The sequence below is a fragment of the Dipodomys spectabilis genome, unplaced genomic scaffold, assembly GCF_019054845.1.
Source record: "Dipodomys spectabilis isolate Male_0828 unplaced genomic scaffold, ASM1905484v1 ptg000043l, whole genome shotgun sequence".
Classification (NCBI taxonomy): domain Eukaryota; kingdom Metazoa; phylum Chordata; class Mammalia; order Rodentia; family Heteromyidae; genus Dipodomys; species Dipodomys spectabilis.
In genome coordinates, this window is record NW_024870720.1 from 35,571,495 (window position 1) to 35,590,279 (window position 18,785).

At 40.6% G+C, this 18,785-nt stretch overlaps 1 protein-coding gene across 1 annotated transcript in view; it reads left to right on the forward strand.

Moving 5' to 3' along the window:
- The window catches only part of Enoph1 (enolase-phosphatase 1), a 28,816-nt gene extending 13,807 nt beyond the window's left edge, over nucleotides 1-15,009 (forward strand). Inside the window, exons 2-6 of the mRNA XM_042678498.1 lie at nucleotides 692-793; nucleotides 2,216-2,418; nucleotides 3,909-4,041; nucleotides 6,708-6,831; nucleotides 13,975-15,009. Coding sequence (XP_042534432.1) covers nucleotides 692-793; nucleotides 2,216-2,418; nucleotides 3,909-4,041; nucleotides 6,708-6,831; nucleotides 13,975-14,114 — 702 coding nt within the window. The 3' untranslated portion in view covers nucleotides 14,115-15,009. The remainder of the gene's footprint in view (nucleotides 1-691; nucleotides 794-2,215; nucleotides 2,419-3,908; nucleotides 4,042-6,707; nucleotides 6,832-13,974) is intronic.
- The last annotated feature ends 3,776 nt before the right edge of the window (nucleotides 15,010-18,785 follow it).

Here is an 18,785-nt window from a genome sequence, read left to right on the forward strand (position 1 = left end):
GCTCATTGGTAAAACACCTAGGTTCAGTCCACAGCACCAAATAAATAAATTAAACTGGCTAATGAGAAATCATGTTCTTAATACATGGGTTACTGGCAGGTTGATACTGAACTGTTTTACATATCAATTTCTGTAGACAGTCAAATACCAAGAATGAATGTCTGAATACCAAGAACAAATTGTGGTGATCAGATTCTTTTTTCAAACATTAGTTCTGAATTGGTATTATTCTTTTAGCAGATAATTTGAGTTATGTGTAGTGTGCTATGGAAACAAGACCCATCCATGTCAAGGATCTGTGGTCTAGTAGTACATTTGAGGAGTTGACAGCCTGTGAATAGCCTAGTAGCAAATAAATGTGAACCTTTGTGGGCTACATAGTCTTGGTCCAAATCCTCAACTCTGCCATTGTGGGCCCAATGTAGCTGCAAATAAATGAGCATGGATGTGTTTCAGTAGAGCATTGTTAACAAATGCAAGACCACATTTGGTGTGTGGGTTGTTTGCCATCTCCTGGTCTGGTTCATTTGTTTCTGCCCTACTAATAACCACGGCAGCAATTTTCATTAAGCATTCCGTTAATTAATTTGTTACAGTTATTTAAGATGAGATTATATAAGAATTGGATCTGTTGTGTTGTGTAAGTCACAAAACCAAGCTCTCATCCATTATTTTTCTTTCTCTTGTCCAGGACATTTTATTTCCTTACATCAAAGAAAATGTGAAAGAATATCTACAAACACACTGGGAAGAGGAGGAGTGCCAGCAGGATGTCAGTCTGTTAAGGAAACAGGTTGGGACTTTTTTCTTTCACATCCCCTAGAATCATTAGCATAGAGGATGCCTACAGACGTGGAACATGCACTGAGCATGTTGTAATCAGATTCCCAGGGGCTAGAAGTTGAAGTGACTTGCCTGCTTTGGAATTCAGGGTACATAATTAAACAACCAAGTTATAACAGTTCCTTGTTTATAGAGTTGCCTCACCCAGGAGCTGTTTAAATTGCATAAAAGCATCTTGTAAAATTAAACCTTTTCTGCCTGGAATACAGAGGTTATATGCAGTCTCATTACATGTTTTATTAATGTCACTGACAGCTCCTTGTCATTTTCCACTCTCATGGCTCATGATATGAGCCTTCACAGTCCTCTTTTACAGTGCTCCTGGGTCCTTAGACCCCCAAACCCCTCCAGAATTCTCACCTAGCTCTCTCCTGGCCCAGCCTTCAGAACCAACTTTGTCTCCTTTGTGTCATTCTGCCTCTACACCTCCTCCCAAATTCCTCAGTCCGTCATCCACGTTCTGTGTTTGATGGAACTCCTGTTGATTTTCTTATTCAATTTGCTTCAATGGCAAAGACATGTAGCACTAATGCTGTTCCACTGTGTCTAGTTGTTGGTTGAGGAGGGGTCACTTGAACTGTTTTGCCAGGCTTATCTCAAATCATGATCCTCTGATCTCAGCTACAGGAGACTCATGCCTGTAATTACATTGTTAGGGTTTTTGCAAAAAATGGAGAGGCTGAATATAAACCAGTTCTGTTACTGCATTAGCTTTTTCCATTGAATTTTAGCCATAAACCAATTCTATGTTTCCCATTTTTTCAGTTAAAGAGAAAATTATTAGTTTCTTAAAATCCTGGTTTATTGATCTTTATGAGTGCATTAACCATATCTTGTTATATGCTTTTTCACATAAAATATGCCTCTTGATTTTAATTTCAGCTTAGGTATGTAAACGTACCAATTATAAAATTCCTTTTTTTTTTCCTTGGCAGTACTGGAGTTTGAACTCTGGCCCTCATGCTTGCTAGACAAGTGCTCTTGCTGCTGAATTTTGCTCACTAATTTGAATTAGTATCTCACTTCCTGTTTAGATGTGCATCTGGATGTGATCCACCAATGTTAAGCTTCCCAATAGCTAAGTTAACAGGTACACACAACTGTGTCTAGCTCTTCATTGAGAAGGAACTATTTTATGCTTGGTCTGGTCTTGAACCACTATCCTAACCCATCTCAGCCTCCCAAGATGCTAGAATTACAGGTATGAGCATTTCTTTTTGGTGTCATTCTTTTTGGAACCTTTGGTAACAGTTCTAGGGTAGGTCTAATATAATTGGAGAAAACTGATCTGCCTGGTTTGGGTGATCTCATTTTTAACATCCTTTTAAAAAAATTGACAAGAAATAAACTTTGTTTTGTTTATGACTTAAAGGCTGAAGAAGACACCCATCTGGAAGGGGCAGTTCCAATCCCTGCAGCATCTGGGAATGGGGTGGATGATCTACAACAGATAATCCAGGCTGTGGTAGATAATGTATTCTGGCAGATGTCTCTGGACCGAAAGACCACCGCTCTCAAACAGCTGCAGGGCCACATGTGGAGGGCAGCATTCACAGCAGGACACATAAAAGCAGAGTAAGTGCTTAAGTGACAGTTCAGCAGCTCCCAAATTCAAAGATGCTTCTCCTTCATCCTCCCTCTCCCTTATAAGTCACAGGATTAATATAAGAGATAGGATCATTGTTTTTATTCTAACAAAAACAAAACCACAGCAAAAAGGACTGGGGGTATAGCTTGAATGTAAAAGTGCCTTTCTAGCTGAATTCAAATCACAGAATTGCCACCAAACAATTAAAATTGGACTGGTTCTACATCTTAAATTCTTCATACTTTTGTTATATCCTTATGATATTAATTTCTCCCTAAATATGGGCGATACCGTAGAATTGATAAAAGCAACTAAATGAGGTTCAGGAATTGAAAACCATAAACTATTTGCTGATTGAAAATCATTTGTTCCCTAAGACGCTGTGTGTGTGTGGGGAGGGGGGGTGGGTGTGTGTGGGTGGGTGTGTGTGTGTTACAGCGCGCATGTGCTGTAGAACTAAGGGCTTGGGCTCTGCTCCTGAGTTTTGTTTTTCCCAATGCTAGCATGGTATCACTTGAGTCACAACTCTATCTCTTGCTTTTTTGGTGTTTGATTGGTGTTTAATTGCCCTGGTTAGCTTTAAATGGAGATCCTCAGATTTCAGCTTCCTGAGTAGCTAGGACTACTGGCATAAGCCACCAACACCCAGCTCTAAGTTGTTTTCTTTGCAGTAAAACTGCAGGTTTTTGTAGTCCTTAAGTAAATGCATTTGTTTTCTAGCTAATCAGTGATTTCATTTCTAGCTTTGCGCTCTTAGACTTAAAAAAAAATATTTGGCCCATACTTTGCCAACAGCATTTCCATGTTTTCTTAAACTACAGTGGACACAAATAAGCATTTTCTTATGAGTAATGTCAAAGATTGTATAGTAATACATTATTACTATCATTTGGTCTTTTGAGTTCCTTGAAATTGAAAAAATCTCCTTATTTTATCCCTTTTCTGCTAATTCCTTTTTATTCTCAAAAAGTGATTGTTGCTTCTGATTGCTGGGATCCAGGTGCTCCAGTGACATTCTTTTTTTTTTGGATCTGGTCGTGGGGCCTGAACTCTGGGCCTGGGCGCTGTCCCTCAGCTCTTCAGCTCAAGGCTAGCGCTCTACCACTTGAGCCACAGCGCCACTTCCGGCTTTTTTCTTTTTGCTTATGTGGTGCTGAGGAATCGAACCCAGGGCCTCGAGCATGCAAGGCAAGCGCTCTACCACTGAGCCACCTTCCCAGCCCCTCCAGTGGCATTCTTTAGGCTGTACGAGTCTGCAGTTTTGTGGAGTACTTCTCATGTCACCACTGGGGCCCAGATAGATGGCTCCTATGCTTTTGCTTTTTTGACAAAGGAAAAATCCCCGTTTCCATTTCTTGGAGTTCATTTTGATCAATATTTTATAGGATCAGAAGCACATACACATTGTATTGTGCCATTGTGTTCCAGCCCTAGGAATATGGCTAGATGCTTTTTAACTCTTCTGCCTTCCCTCCAGGCTTTTTGCAGATGTGGTTCCAGCAGTCAGGAAGTGGAGAGAGGCTGGGATGAAGGTATACATCTATTCTTCAGGAAGTGTAGAGGCTCAGAAATTGTTATTTGGACATTCTACAGAAGGGGATGTTCTTGAGGTAAGTTACTTGGCTTGCTTACTAGGTTTTTCTTTTGTTTTGTTTTTTGGGGTTTTATTTTATTTTTTGTCGGTCACTTTATTTTTTGCCTCATGCATGAGAGGCAAGCACTCTACCACTGAGCCAACTTCCTAGAGCCCCTTTATTTTTAGTTTTTGTTAGTCATGGGAACTGGTTGCTGTTCCTGAGCTCTTCAGCTCAAAGCCAGCACTCTACTATTTGAGCCACAATGACACATCTCATTTTCTGGTGGTTAAGTGAAGATAAGAGTCTCACAGACTTTTCTACCCCAGCTGGCTTTGAACTGCGATCCTTAGATCTTAGCCTCCTAAGTAGCTAGGATTACAGGCGTGAGCCATCAGTGCCTGGCTTGGCTTACTCGTTTTTGTTTGTTTTGTTTTGTTTTTTGTCGGTCACAGGGCCTGAACTCTGGGCCTGGGTGCTGTCCCTCAGCTCTTCAGCTCAAGGCTAATGATCTATCACTTGAGCCACAGCGCCACTTCTGGCTTTTTCTGTTTATATGGTGCTGAGGAATTGAACCCAAGGCCTCATGCATGCGAGGCAAGCACTCTACCACTGAGCCACCTTCCCAGCCCCGGCTTACTCATTTTGACACTATCAAATCATGAGGTTCAATGATAAATCAATGTACTACAGTTGTAGGCTAAATCAGCATTCAGATACTTGAGTGCGTGCTCGTGTGTGTGTGTGTGTGTTAAATTGGTTATTAAAAAAAAATGGAGCCAGCACACCTGTAATGCAAGCTACTCTGGAGACTGAGAACTGAAGATCATGGTTCAAATCCAACTGAAGCAGTAAAATCTAAGAAACTGTGAGCTCTAGTAAACCAGCAGAAAGCTAGAAGTAGAGGTATAGCTCTAGCTTTGGGTTAAACAAAGAAAAAAAAGTGAGAATGTAAATAAAGCATTAAGTTCAAGCTCCAGTACCAGCATATATACACATACACAAAGTAGAAAAACTGAGGAATACCTTATATGGAATATGTTTTGTGTGGTACTGATTTTTGAATTGTGCATAAGAATCACCGAGGGAATTTGTTTAAAATGTAGATTACAAGCCAGCAGTGGTGGCCTGTACCTCAGCACTCAGAGGCTAAGTTCAAGACTAGCCTGGGCTATATAGGAGTTTGAGGCAAGCCTGGACACATAGTGAGACTGTTAGATTTCTGGGCCTTGTTTCTTAAATGATCTAAATTGGCATGTCTAGAGCAAGGTCAGAAGTCTATATTTAAGCATTCACTTGGAGTGATTCTGATGAAGGAAAGCAGTTATCATGTATAAAAACACATATACATGTTTCTACATGCTAGTGCTGAGCCAGCATGTAAACAACTCCCTTGTCAAACTAGACAGTCAATAAGCTAAACGAAACTCAGACTGCTTCTTTATTTAAAATCAGTAAAGAAGAAAACTTTTCATTGTATTGTATTTACAGCTTCTATAGAAGCTAATGAAATTTATACTGTGTCTTGAAAAAAGTTGTAAAATAAAAATTAGTTAAGATGCAAAAAAGGATTGGTTTTAAGAAATGCATAAAGATTTTTTCTTCTTTTCTTTCTTTTTTTTTTTTTTTTTTTGGTGGTGGTAGGGTGTTGATGATTAAACCCAGCCTGTACTTGCTGGGCAAATGTTCTACTACTGAGCTTCATTCCCAGGCCTGTAAAGATATCTTGAACACAGCAGAGCACCTAGTAGGTTTATTTTTATCTGATACTGTGGAAAGATATGCATTTTATTTGGAAGAAACAGCATCATTATGTAAGAAAACTGGGCCCCTCATTAAACATATTGAGATGTGACACTAACTCAGCCAACTGACTTTTAAGTTGGAGTGGGGGTGCGAGAGCTTGAACCCAAAGCCTTGTCACATATTAGTAAAGTGGTGTACCACTGAACTATATCCTCATCCCTAAAGTAAGTACTTTAGAGCCCTTAGTATATGCAGAGAACACTTGGACTATGGAGGTTGTCACATGTGAATTTTCCACTTTTTGTCATCTGTATTAAATATTAAGCCAATAATTCATCCCTTGAAGTGAAGACAGTTGTCTGAATACAGGGGAACACTTCTTTTCTCTTCTAAGATGAAACTATATAGGATATGATAATTGCTTACTGAGTTTAATATAAAAAATTTATTCTTCATTAAAACAAACTGAGAAAGAAAATAAGTAAAGCCAGTCTGAGCTTTTTAAAAGTTAAAAGAACCAGTGTGGTATTGATGGCACACACCTGTAATCCTGGCTGCTCAGAAGGCTGAGATCTTAGGATCAAGGTTAGAAGCCAGCCTAGGCAAGAAAGTCCGCAAGACTCTTATCTCCAAAAAGTATCTTATTTCCAATTAATCTCCAAAATAGCTGGAAGTGGTGTTGTGGCTCAAGTGGTAGAGTGCTAGCTACTAGCCTTGACCACAAAAACTCAGGGATATAGCCTAATTCCTGGGTTCAAGCCAGCTTAGTAACATAAAATCTTTACATTTACTTTTCTAAGCTCCATAAAGTTCTCTGGATGGGTTTTCAGTGAAAATTAACAGAAAGAGTAAAGTCACTGTGAGGGTCGTGTATTGCAGAGAAAAGAGATGCTTGCTAAAACAATTTGATGGCTTGCAAGCGTATATGTAATGTTAGTCTCCTTTTCTTTGTTCAGCTTGTTGATGGTCACTTTGATACCAAGATTGGACACAAGGTGGAGAGTGAAAGTTACCGAAAGATTGCAAACAGCATTGGATGCTCCACTAACAACATCTTGTTTCTGACAGATGTTACTTTAGGTGAGTAGCAAGACTGTTGTGGTTTTATTTTTCTTTGAGACGAGGGTCTTAACTGTGTTGGCCTTGAACTCTTAGGCTCAAGCAATCGCCTACCTCAATCTCTTGAGTAGCTGACACTATAGGCAGAAGCCATCACTCCCAGCTACTCCCAGGGGCTTCAACTCGGGGCCTGGGTGCTGTCCTTGAGCCTCTTGAGCCAGAGTGCTTTTTCCAGTTTTTGAGTGGTTAATTGGAGATAAGCATCTCATGGGGACTTTTCTGCCTGGGCTGGCTTTGAACCACAGTCCTCAGATCTCAGCCTCCTGAGTAGCTAGGATTACAGGTTTGAACCACTGGCACTCGGCTACAACACATTTTTTTAAAAGCAAGTTTATGTGGGAATCATTGACAAAATAGTTGCATAAAACAAAAAAATGAAACCTAGTGCTGGTTGCTCACACCTGTAATCCTAGCTCCCCAGGGACCTGAGGATTAGAGCTTTGAAGCTAGCCTGGACAGGAAAGTCTGTGAGACTGTTCTCTCAAATTAAGTAACAAAAAAACTGGAAATGGAGATGGCTCAAGGGGTAGAGCACCAGTCCTGAGTGAAAAAACTAAGGGACAGTACCCAGACCCCAAATTCAAGTTCTAGTATTGGCACACACAAAAAAACTACTTGGCCCGCCTCCCTTCTCCATTTACTAATTCTTAAGGAAAGTGTGTGAGGAGATGATACTGGAAAGACTGCATATTTTCACTCCTCAGTCATGCTTCTGTGCATGTACATGTATACATATATGTACTATACTCATATATGCACTAATGTCACAGGAATAGGAAGCAGGATGACTTCGCAGTATCATTGTAAGAAAGAACATGCAGACAGGACATGAAGGCAGGGTGTTGTTCAGTTAAGAAGGTGAAGTCACTATGAACCAGTACCAAAGTATTTAATAGTAGTGAAGTCAGTTATAGCTCTGGAAAAGAAGGACAGGGGAGGAGCACAGAGTGAAGTCTAAAATAGTTGAAGCAGTTGGGTCCGTCATTCGGCCTATGGTTAGTAGGAGGTCCCCACTCCCTACTTTGATCTGTCTACCTCAGGCTTTATGGTATGTTTAAAAATATGACACTTTTTATCCAGTGTGGCCCTCTTACATCCAGTATGTTAGCGTTATACTTTTTTTTTTTTGGTTGGTCGTGGGGCTTGAACTCTGGGCCTGGGCACTGTGCCTCAGCTTTTCAGCTCGAGGCTAGCACCTTACCACGTGAGCCATAGCACTACTTTGGGTTTTCTGGTGGTTTACTTGAGATAAGAGTCTCATGGGCTTTTCTGCCCCAGCTGGCTTTGAACCACAATGCTCAGATCCCAGCCTCCTGTGTAGCTAGGATGACAGGCGTGAGCCACAGGTGCCCTGCTAGCATTGTACATTTTTTTTCTTTGGTGCTTGGGATTAAATCCAGAGCCTTACATATATTAGGCAAGCGTTTACCACGGAACAACAAACATTCTGTGGCCTAGTGTCATATTTACTTTAAGGGTTGAATGCATGAAATAGTGTGTGCCTACTTTTTTGGAAATAGAAATGATTTCAGAAGTAGTTTTGACCAGATAGATACTCTAGTATTTGGGTAAGGATCTGAGTCCTCTAGCGAACTATAGAATGAGAAGTGATTGAAGAAACAAGCACAGGGGAAGAAGTAGGGAAGACAGGGCAGGCTCTGGTTTTTACCTCTCCTTCACATTTCTTCCATTTCTACCTGGATCATCCATTTCTCTGGAACTGAGATCACACATTCCATTTACCCCCAGAACAGGGCTTTGTGAACTGCTGTTCTCAACAAACTGACAAGAGGCGTGTTGGGGGTGCTTTACTGATATACTGGCTCCCTGGGACCACTAGGTCTCTTGGAGGCTGCTTCAGTGGTCCGTGGACAAGACTGCTGTTTCTAGCCTTTCCTGTCTGTTGTCCCTATGCCAAAGGATGATCCTGGCCGCTGGTGTAAGTGCTTTCCTGAGGAAGGGTATGGACTGTATTCCTTTTCAGTTTGTGGTCCCTTGTGATTTACGAGGCGTGGAGGTACACAGACAGATACTAATTTGTTAAACTGCTGCTGCTGCTGCTGTTTTTAATCGTAATTAACATAGGTCATATAATGCCTTCATAAGTTTAATAGGTTTTTCCAAGGAAATACTAGTAGAACAAGCTTATTTTCTACTAGTCACTGACAGACATTCAGTAATCCTTAATATCTGGTGGAGTCCTTGGTAAATTGACTGGGATTTATAATCTTGGTAGACAGTACCAATGTACAGCAATTTATTACTTTGAGATTTCAGAATTCAGCAGTTTATGAGTTTCAGCTCCTTTCCCACATGTCCTAGCTTGGGTCAGCTTCAACTTGCAAGGCTTTCTGTAAAGTATCTTCGGGGCTTTATTCTACTAAATTTACCTGATTGCATGGGAGGGGAGGCAGATACACAAGCAAGCCAAGGTTTATTGTAAAACTAACTAGGTAGCTAGGCCACGTAAGATGCACCATCAGTGAGGATTAGCCTTAGGAACAGACATTTCACCTGAACTGTAAAGGGATTATCAAAATTTGCTATCAGATTTCTTTTCCTTTTCTTCTTTTTTACCTTTTCCTTTATTGATTTATTTTGGTGGTATGGGTGTGTGAATTCAGGGCTTCATTCTTACTAAGCAGTACTACCATTTGAGCTTCCAGCATTTTTTGCTTTAATTAGTTTTCAAATCGGATCTCACTTTTTGCTCAGGACTGGCCTTGGACTACCATCTTCCTCCCTCTGCCACACACATAGCTGGGGTTACAGGCGTGTGTCACTATGATAGCCAGGACTTACCTATCATTTCTGTATATAAAATGCATTGATTTGAAGTTTCAATATACTTTTGGGTGACTCTTGGAGGTCTTAGAAAGTAGATGGGGAGATGGGAGATTGCCTGTCAGTGTAAGCTTAGGGTATGTCAGCCATATTTATTAAAGAATAATAATTCGTAGACAGTTTACTATGTTTTGCTCCTAAGGAAAGGAAATAAACCTTTTTTCTGGTGAGGTTAGCTGACTTTAATCATTGAATTGCTTTTTTAAAATAATTTACATAACAAATCTATAATTACCGTATATTCCATTTTCTTAGCACTTTTGCAGGGCTGGAGATTGAATCTAGGACTCTGAACATGTTAGGCAAGTTCTTTGCCACTGAGCTACGTTCCCTAGTCCTTCCCTAGCATTTTGGTGGTTGTTTTTGTTGTTGTTGTTGGCCATTTCTGGACTTGGGCACTGTTCCTGAGCTTCTTTTGCTCAAGGCTAGTACTCCACCACTTGAGCCACAGCGCCATTCTGGCCTTTTCTGTTTATGTGGTACTGAGGAATTGAACCCAGGGCTTCATGCATACTGGGCAAGCACTCTACCACCAAGCCACATTCCCAGCTTCCCTAGTACTTTGGATAGTAGATGTCTCTTCAGCTATTTTATGATCTGTTTTGTGGCTAAAACACCAAACCCACCAGTCAATTCTTGGATTCAAGGCATGATTTAGCTTTTAATTCCCAGACTTGCTCTATCTCTGAATTTTTGTTATATTATTAATAATAATAATAGGTACGGGGTAACAGTGTTCAAAAATAAATGTACTCAGTATCTTAGGTAACTGTACATCAGCCTTTACAACAAAATAAAAATTTTTTAAAAAGTGAGTTAAACAGGAAAAGATAAAATCCTTTCCTAAGACTGCTTAAGTTTCTTCATATTCTCATCTCTGTGTGTGTATGCATATGTGCATGTTTGCATATGCACATGCTAGTACTGGTGCTTGAACTCAGGCCTGGGTGCTATTCCTGAGCTAGGCTAGACTTGAGCTACAGCTCAACTTCCAGCCTTTTTTGGGTAGTTTATTGGAGATAAGAGCCTCACAGATTTTCCTACTACATTCTTCAAACTGTGATCCTCAGTTCCTGGCCCCCTGAGTAGCTAGGGGTTATAGATGTGAGTCACCAGCATCTGGCTCATATTCTCATGTTTAGCCACTGTATATGTGTGTTTGTGTGATTGTGAACTCAGAATTTTTTACTTAAGCATTTATATGTTATAGTTCCAGAATTTTTTTTAACTTCAGGAGATAGAAATAATCCCCAAGTTGTCCTGAGATAAAAGGTTGACTTTTCTAAGACCTCCATAATAGGGTACCTATTGGTTCCTGCCAGCCCCATACCTCATTAGACAGAAAGATTAGAACTTGGATTACCTGAAGCTGGCATAGGACAGGTAGCTGGCTGCTTGCCTTGTCATCTTTGCCTTTTCTGTCATCTTTGGTCCTGTGTTTGTAGACTTCCACAGAGTTCTACAGAACAGAAGACTTAAGTTGTAACTTAAAGGATACCCAAATATGAAAGAAAGAACTAAAAAGCTTTTCCTTCTTGGAAAAAGGAGAGGGATATAGATGCAGAGTTTTAAGTTAATAAACATGACTTCATTGTCTCAAATTTTGTTCTAGTAGAGCAAATAGATGCTTAACGGCCAGACTTGCCCTGTTGTGGTCCAGGTTAGAAAACCAACGTGGCCCAACAAGGCTGAGATCCTGGGGTTGTAGTCTAGCAACAAACAGCTTTGCTTCAGATGGTCAGGTGGGATATTGGAGTAAGCTCACCCTTTAGCACTTGCCTTGTCCGTGTCTCTGGGAACAGAACTGCCCTTTTCCAACAAGAGAATAAAATAGACAGACACTTGGAAGATGGATGAAGCGACTTGTCCCATTGACTCTTATCTCTAATTACCAAAAAAAAATTAAAAGTTGGAAATGGAGCTGTGGCTCAAAGTGGTAGAGCACTAGCCTTGAGCACAAACTTTCAGGGACAGTGCCCAGTCCCTGAGTTCAAGCCCTAGGACTGGCATAAAACAACACCTTCTCCCTCAGCACTGCTACCCTTTGGTCAATCCATTTGTATTTTTGGAGGGGACGAGGGGTAATGGGATTTGAACTCAGGGCTTGGTGCTTGTTAGGCAGGCACTCTTGCCATGCCACCAGCCCTTGGTAACTTCAGACACCGCAGCTCTATTCCAAAGGTTGAGAAATTCTTGAGACTTGGACACCAAAGCTGCACTTCACAGAATATGTGTTCTAGATTTTTCAGTTATACTATGTCTCTCTTATCACAAACCTGTGTCATTCCACACTCTACCTGCTCAATCCTTCCACCATTTACACTTGTATTTTCTATTTTACTTAGTTATTTTATTTTGTGCAAGTCCTAAGGCTTGAACTCAGGGACTGGGCACTGTCCCTGGGTGTTTTTGCTCAAGGTTAGTGCTCTACCATTTTGAGCCACAGCACCATTTCCAGCTTTTTATTATTTTTTTTTGGGGGGGGGGGTAGTTACTTAGAGATGAGTCTCTCAGAATTTCCTGTTTGGGCTGGCTTTGAACTGAGATTCTCAAGAGATCAGCCTCCTGAGTATCTAGGACTCTAGACTCGAACCACAGATGCCTGGGTCTATATATTTTATTTCTGCCTGGAGTTGTTCCTCTGTCGACCAGACAGATCCAAATGTACCCTCTGGTAAGAATCATGTGGTCCCTTATCCAGTAGATAGATTTTGATTGCCAGAAATATATTTCCAACAAGCTTGTATTCCCACACTGCAGGTCCATGGCCCACACTTTGTTTAGAGTCGTACTTCAGGGTTGTGGTGAGAGTTGCCAAGTTCTTTCTATATATAAAGGACTTTTTGCAGTGTATATTGTCTCTTGTCACCGCTGTTCGACTCTGTCCATGAGGTATTATGCAGTTATAGGCAATATAGAAATGATTGGGTGTGCCTGTGTTCCCTAACTTTATTTACAAATGCTATAACTTTCCAACCTTTGTTCTACAGCATGTGTCCTGTCATCAGACTGACAAAGTTTGAGCCCTGCCACTTGATAGCTCTATAGAACAGAGATAATATCTATAGAACGGAGATAATGGCAGTAGCTACTTCAGGGTTGCTGCAGAGATTTGGATGAGAATGGGAGCTTTGCAAAGGCAGAAGCTTTGTTTAATTTACCTCTCTCTTGTCCTATATAGTACCTGGCACATAGTCAATGATAATTTAATGGAAATCATTAGGCCTTGTTTTTTAAACAGTAATAAAACAAAGAAAGGAATGTAATCCAAGAGCATTAAAGGTGGTACCTTATGCAATAGTCTTCCTACTTTAATTTAGTCCTGTCTCTATCCTCCACATCCCCATCTCTTATCTTAAGGCATTCATAGCGTAATGAGGGGAAAAACAAGTAATAATGTGCCCATTTCCATTGTTGGGACAGAGGTAAATACTGGGTGTTAGAGGAGTATGCAGGGTACTCTTAATGCAAGATGATAGTGAGTCTGGAAGATGTAATGTTTTGAGCTGGATTTTCCAGGCAAAAAGATGTGCAATCTAAGCAGGGGGCATGACATGTTGGGGCTTGGAAGTGAGAACAGATGCTTTTACTGCATTAGATCATAGGATTCCTTTGTCCCATACATATTTAAATGATGAGATTACCCACAACCTGTGTTTTGGGAAACAGCTCAGTCCTTGGTAGGAGTGGAGGAAGGACATGAAGCAGGATATATATCTCTGTCCTGCATTTATACATAGTGTACGTAATATAGCTCAGAAGCATAGCATATGCTGCCATTGTAGTCTGTCAGGTATAGTTACATCTTTTGTTCTCTCTGGTGTGAAATTAAAAAAAAAAATAATATAGTCAACCCCAGTGTGCCCATATTCTAGCAAAAATCAGGACCAAGACAGGCACCAGTGGCTCACACCTGTAATTGTAGCTACTCAGGAAGTTAAGAACTGAAGATTAAAATTCAAAGCCAGCCCAGGCAGGGGGAAAGTCTGTGAGACTCTTACCTCCATCCAGTTAGCTACCAGAAAATAGGAAGTATAGCTGTGGCTCCCAAGTGGGAGAGCACTAGCCTGGAGCACAAAGAGGCTTAAGGACAGCACAGAGGCCCTGAGTTCAAGCCCCAGTACTAGTAGCACTCCCCTTCCTCACCCCCCAAAATATCAGGACCAAAGTGACTTTTTCTGTTCTTACTGCCCCATGACTTTGATGCAAACCCCAGACATCATAGTCTGGTGTTTCTGATGCATACTTTGTTTTTCACAGAGGCCAGTGCTGCCGAGGAGGCCGATGTACATGTAGCTGTGGTGGTGAGACCTGGCAACCCGGGATTAACGGATGATGAGAAAACGTACTATAGCCTCATCACTTCCTTCAGTGACCTGTACCTGCCCTCTTCCACATAGAGACAGGTTCTCTAAGAAGTCAAAAGTGTTCACATGACTGTCCCCTCAATGTCTAGTTTTATTCTAATGTAAAAGTAATTTATATATGCACACACCTGAACAAGTGTACATATGGGTGTGTGCCAGTTTCCACGGGCACATAAGTGAAAAAGAGAAGTCTTCAGTTCAGTGAAAACAAAGTTTAATTACATGTAGAAATTGTTTGAGCCCATAACCCTTCAGTCTTGTGGAAGCTGAAGGGTGGCTGATAGAAGAAATTGCTAAAAGGGTGTGATGTGATCACGTTGTGTTTGCGGACTGATTCTGCAGCCTTGTTCCTGTGAAAACTAGAAGGGCTTTAGAAAAGTTCCTAGTAGTAATTCACCGCCCTGCTCGTGTTTAAAGGTGATAGCAACTGCATTTCATGTTTGCCTGCTTGTATACAAAGACAAAGGGATTTGTTTGTGCTCTGAAAGAGCACAGTTGGGAACCAAAAGTCAGTTGAGCCTTGATCTGTCAAGTGTCTGTTCCTTCAGAGGAAACTTGCTGATCATGCGGCCCTACTCTCAGGCACCAGCATTTGTACTGGAAAAGGGGCATTGCTGCAGCAGCCCAAGTAAAATGTTTAACCAAGCAGTTCTAATCCTGTCCAGTTACCATCACAGATTTGATAGCTGCCTTTCTCACTAGGTCTTAGCAGTTTGAGAATATATGTTAATTACTATTTTTGGAATAAAGGTTTATTGGAGTCCATCTGAAACACCAAGAAGAGCCCTAATATGTAATATTTTTCTCTGAAATGGATGTGAAAAATGTAAATTTTATAACAACATTATTTATCCCAGTTGGATTCTAATAGTTTATGTGTCATTTTCATGTTGTGATTAATAAAAAGTGTTTTCTTCTTTCAGTTTTATATTGTTGTGTGTATGTGTGTGTGTGTGCATGCGCGCTGGTATCAGAGCTTGAACTTGGCGTCTTTATCTCTAGTGGCTTTTTTGCTTATGGTAGTGCTCAACCACTTGAACCACATGTCCAGTCTAGCTTTTTTTGGTTAATTGGAGGTAGAAAGTGTCACAGACTTCTCTTAGCCGGCTTCAAATTTCGACGATCAGATCTCAGCCTTTCTGAGCAGCTAGGATTACACCTGTAATATAGCCAAGTACCTGGCTAGATTTCTGAAGTGGTTTATATCATATGCCCTCAAAAGTGAAAGGGAAACAGAGGCGGAAGTCTGGTAAGTATGTGTTTTGTATGTTAATGAAGCATCAATAGAGAAGCATTGACTAGCATCTGAATTACGTATACATATATGGTTACTTTCCTATGTGGTTACTCAATAGTGAACATTCCATATAAGAGAATTTCTTGGATTTTTGAGAATCTTATGTTTTATTGTATCACACATAAAGAAATTATTTTTCTACTTAATAAAAACTAATGAATCCTAGAGGCATAATTGTAGAAATTCTTGGAATAATGAAAAAACTAGTACAAAGATGAGGAGATAAATAACTTAGTAACTGTTTGTGGAGGCGTTGAACTCAGCCCTCATACTTGCTTGGCTTACCTGCTCAACTTACTTCCTCGTCTGGTGCCTTCCACTTGAATCACATCTCTGCCCTAGCTTTTGCTACCTAATTTAGAAACGGAGTCTCAGACTTTTCTGCCCGGACTGATCTTGATCACAGTCCCCCGGACCTTAGCCTCCTGAGTTCCTAGGATTATAAGTGTGTGCCACTGAGCCCTGGCTAATTTTTATCATCTAGAAGAAAATGAAATACTATAAAAATATACAAGAGTAGAAAAATGAAGTGAACTGATGTGGAATGGTAGAAATGAGAATAATTTGTAATGATGGTAAAACCACAAGGAAAATAAAGGAACAACTTCATGCATTTTGTGGACTAATTCATGAACAGATGACAGAGCATAACTATCATAATAAAGGACTAATTGCAAAAGTAAGGAAGAGGAGAAAATGTCAGATGTGGTGGTGTACATCTTTATCTCAACGCGTGGAAAGCAGAGGCAGGAGGATCTTGAAGTCAAGACTAGCTTGAGCTGTGTACTAACAGCCTGACTGAAGGAAGGGTAAGAAGGAGGTAAATAATACATCAGGAGCTAAAAAAGGAATTTGGCTGAGTTGTCAGCACAGAATGGAGGTGGAAAGGCATTTATTGTCGATTATGGAAAAAGTTTCAGAGAAACTAATTTACACTGAGTAACAAAGACAAATTGAGGAATTAGGGAAATGTTATTTCAGATTCAGTTTATCAGAGTGTTTGAGAGGGGAAAACAGTGACAATTATTTCTTAGTCTATAAAACCCATTTACTATATTGAGTGTGATGGTAAAGAGTCTTCAGAAGAACTTAAGAAACAAAGTAGGTTTGGTGAAGAGGAAGGAAATACCTAAGCCAGAGGGTAATAGATTAGAAGATAAATTCAGATAAATTATGGTCCTCAGGAAGAGAAGGCAGAAAAACTCTGGAATTTCCAAAAATGAAGTCTCAGCATCGTACTTGCACAGAGAAGACAAGAGACAAAGGACTGAAAGTCGGGCTCCCATCCATCTTCATCTAGATCTATTTCAGTTGTCTTTCCACAATGGCAGTAATTTCCCAAGGTAGTTTGAGGAAGAAATCTCTGGTCTGTTCTGAAGCTCTGGAACTGAAAGGCTTCATGTTTGGACTTGAGGAGAGCTGGCTCATTGTCAAGTCTGGCATTGCACTGGCAGCAACTGGAACCACTGGCCTCTTATCAACACAGACGCACAGCCGACTTGCCCAGCAGATGGTGCCGTTTCTCCAGAGACCTTACTGAATGCCAACCCACCAAATGGGGCCAAAAGCCAAGAGCATGCTATTATTCGAGTGAGTAGTTTTGGGAAAATGGTCGTCCCTCTCTAATCTCTGAGAAGCTAAGGAAAAAAAATGATTTAGGGGGTAATTTTTCCAGCAGCAGTGTTTGATAGGGCTTATTCTCAGTTCTTTTCATTCCTATTAGAACAAACACTGAATATATTATTTGCCAGAGCAGTTTGCTATTTTACCACCCATGCCTTCATACCATCTGAAGTGATACTGTTCTCAACCTAGTAGTTAAGAACTTTCAGTATTTACTAACACATTGAAGGCTAACAAAAAACTCAGTCTCCTTGCAAATTTAACCCAAATTAATTCTAAGTATTTATTAAGCACCTACAATGGGCTGTAAGGAAGCCAGCAAAAGAGATGGGTGTGGAGGAAGGGATACCAAGAGAGAGGCCAGGGAGCCAAAAAGGAGGGAGGACTCAACATCAAGAGCTGATAAGAATTCAGGGAAGTTAGGTCAGGCATGGTGGCACATGCCTGAATCTCCAGTACAGGAGGATTTCCGTTCTACTCAGCCTAGACTATATAATAAGATCTTGTCCCAAAACAACACTGAGGAAGTTGAGTTTGGCAGTGGCCCTAGGGTAGTCTCAGTAGTCAGAACAGAAGTAAGAGAGTTCAAATCCAGAGAATATGCAGTCAAAAGATGGAGCCAGGAGCTGGGAAGGTGGCTCAGTGGTAGAGCACTTGCCTTGCATGCTCGAGGCCCTGGGTTCGATTCCTCAGCACCACATAAGAAAAAAAGCCGGAAGTGGCACTGTGGCTCAAGTGGTAGAGTGCTAGCCTTGAGCTGAAGAGCTGAGGGACAGCGCCCAGGCCTAGAGTTCCGGCCCCACGTCCGGACCCCCCCAAAAAAAAAGATGGAGCCCTTTTAGCTGATCTTTTCAAAGAACTGAGTTTTGATTTTGTTAATCCTCTCTATTTGGTTTATATTGTCTTTGTTATCTTCTTGCTTTGGGTTTAGTTTGCCTTTTTTTTTCTTCTTTGCTTAAGGTGGAAAGTTTGGTCATTGTTGTGGGATCTTTTTTGTTTAGGTTTTCTGAAATGAGGTCTCTGGCTCTTAGACTGGTGTCAGTCTCTCAGTCTTGCCTGTCTGGACCACAGGTATGCACCACCATGCCCAGCCTTTCTTCTTGTTCATAAAAGCTACTTGCAGCTGTAAATTTCCCTCTGAGCACTGCTTTAACACATCCCATCGATGTGGTATATTGGTTGTTCTAATTTTTTTCCTTTATCTTATAGTATTTTCTAATTTCCTTTTGACTTTGTCCAAGGCTCAGGCTGTTCTAACAATGTATTGCTTCATTTCATTTCCACACATTAGAATATTCCAAAGTTTCTTTTATTGTTGATTTCAGGTCTCACTGTATTTTACTTGAAGAATATACTATTTATTTTTGATGCTGTTTCCACAGTTGAACTCAGGGGTCTCAAACTCATTGGCTTAAAAAAAAATTATTGAGATTGATTACCCAAATTTCCCAGTATTGTGGGATAATGATATTTAGTTAAAGTCACAAATACATTTTAACCTTCACAAGGTGCATTGTTGTTATCGTGGTCTATGAAGCTGATGGATTCTACAAACTTTGACACTACTGCTATTTCTTTCCTTTTGTTTAGTGTAGGCTGTTCCCTTTTTTCTCATTCCCTTCCTCCCGTTGCTGCCCTTGAGTTGCTTAGTTCATTTTCATCCATGTACTGACTTGTTTTGTTCACAGCTGGTGCTGGCTAATTGGAGATGGAATCTTAAAGACTTTTCTTTCTAAACTGGCTTGAATGTCAGTCCTCCAGGTCTTAGCCTCTTGAATAGTTAG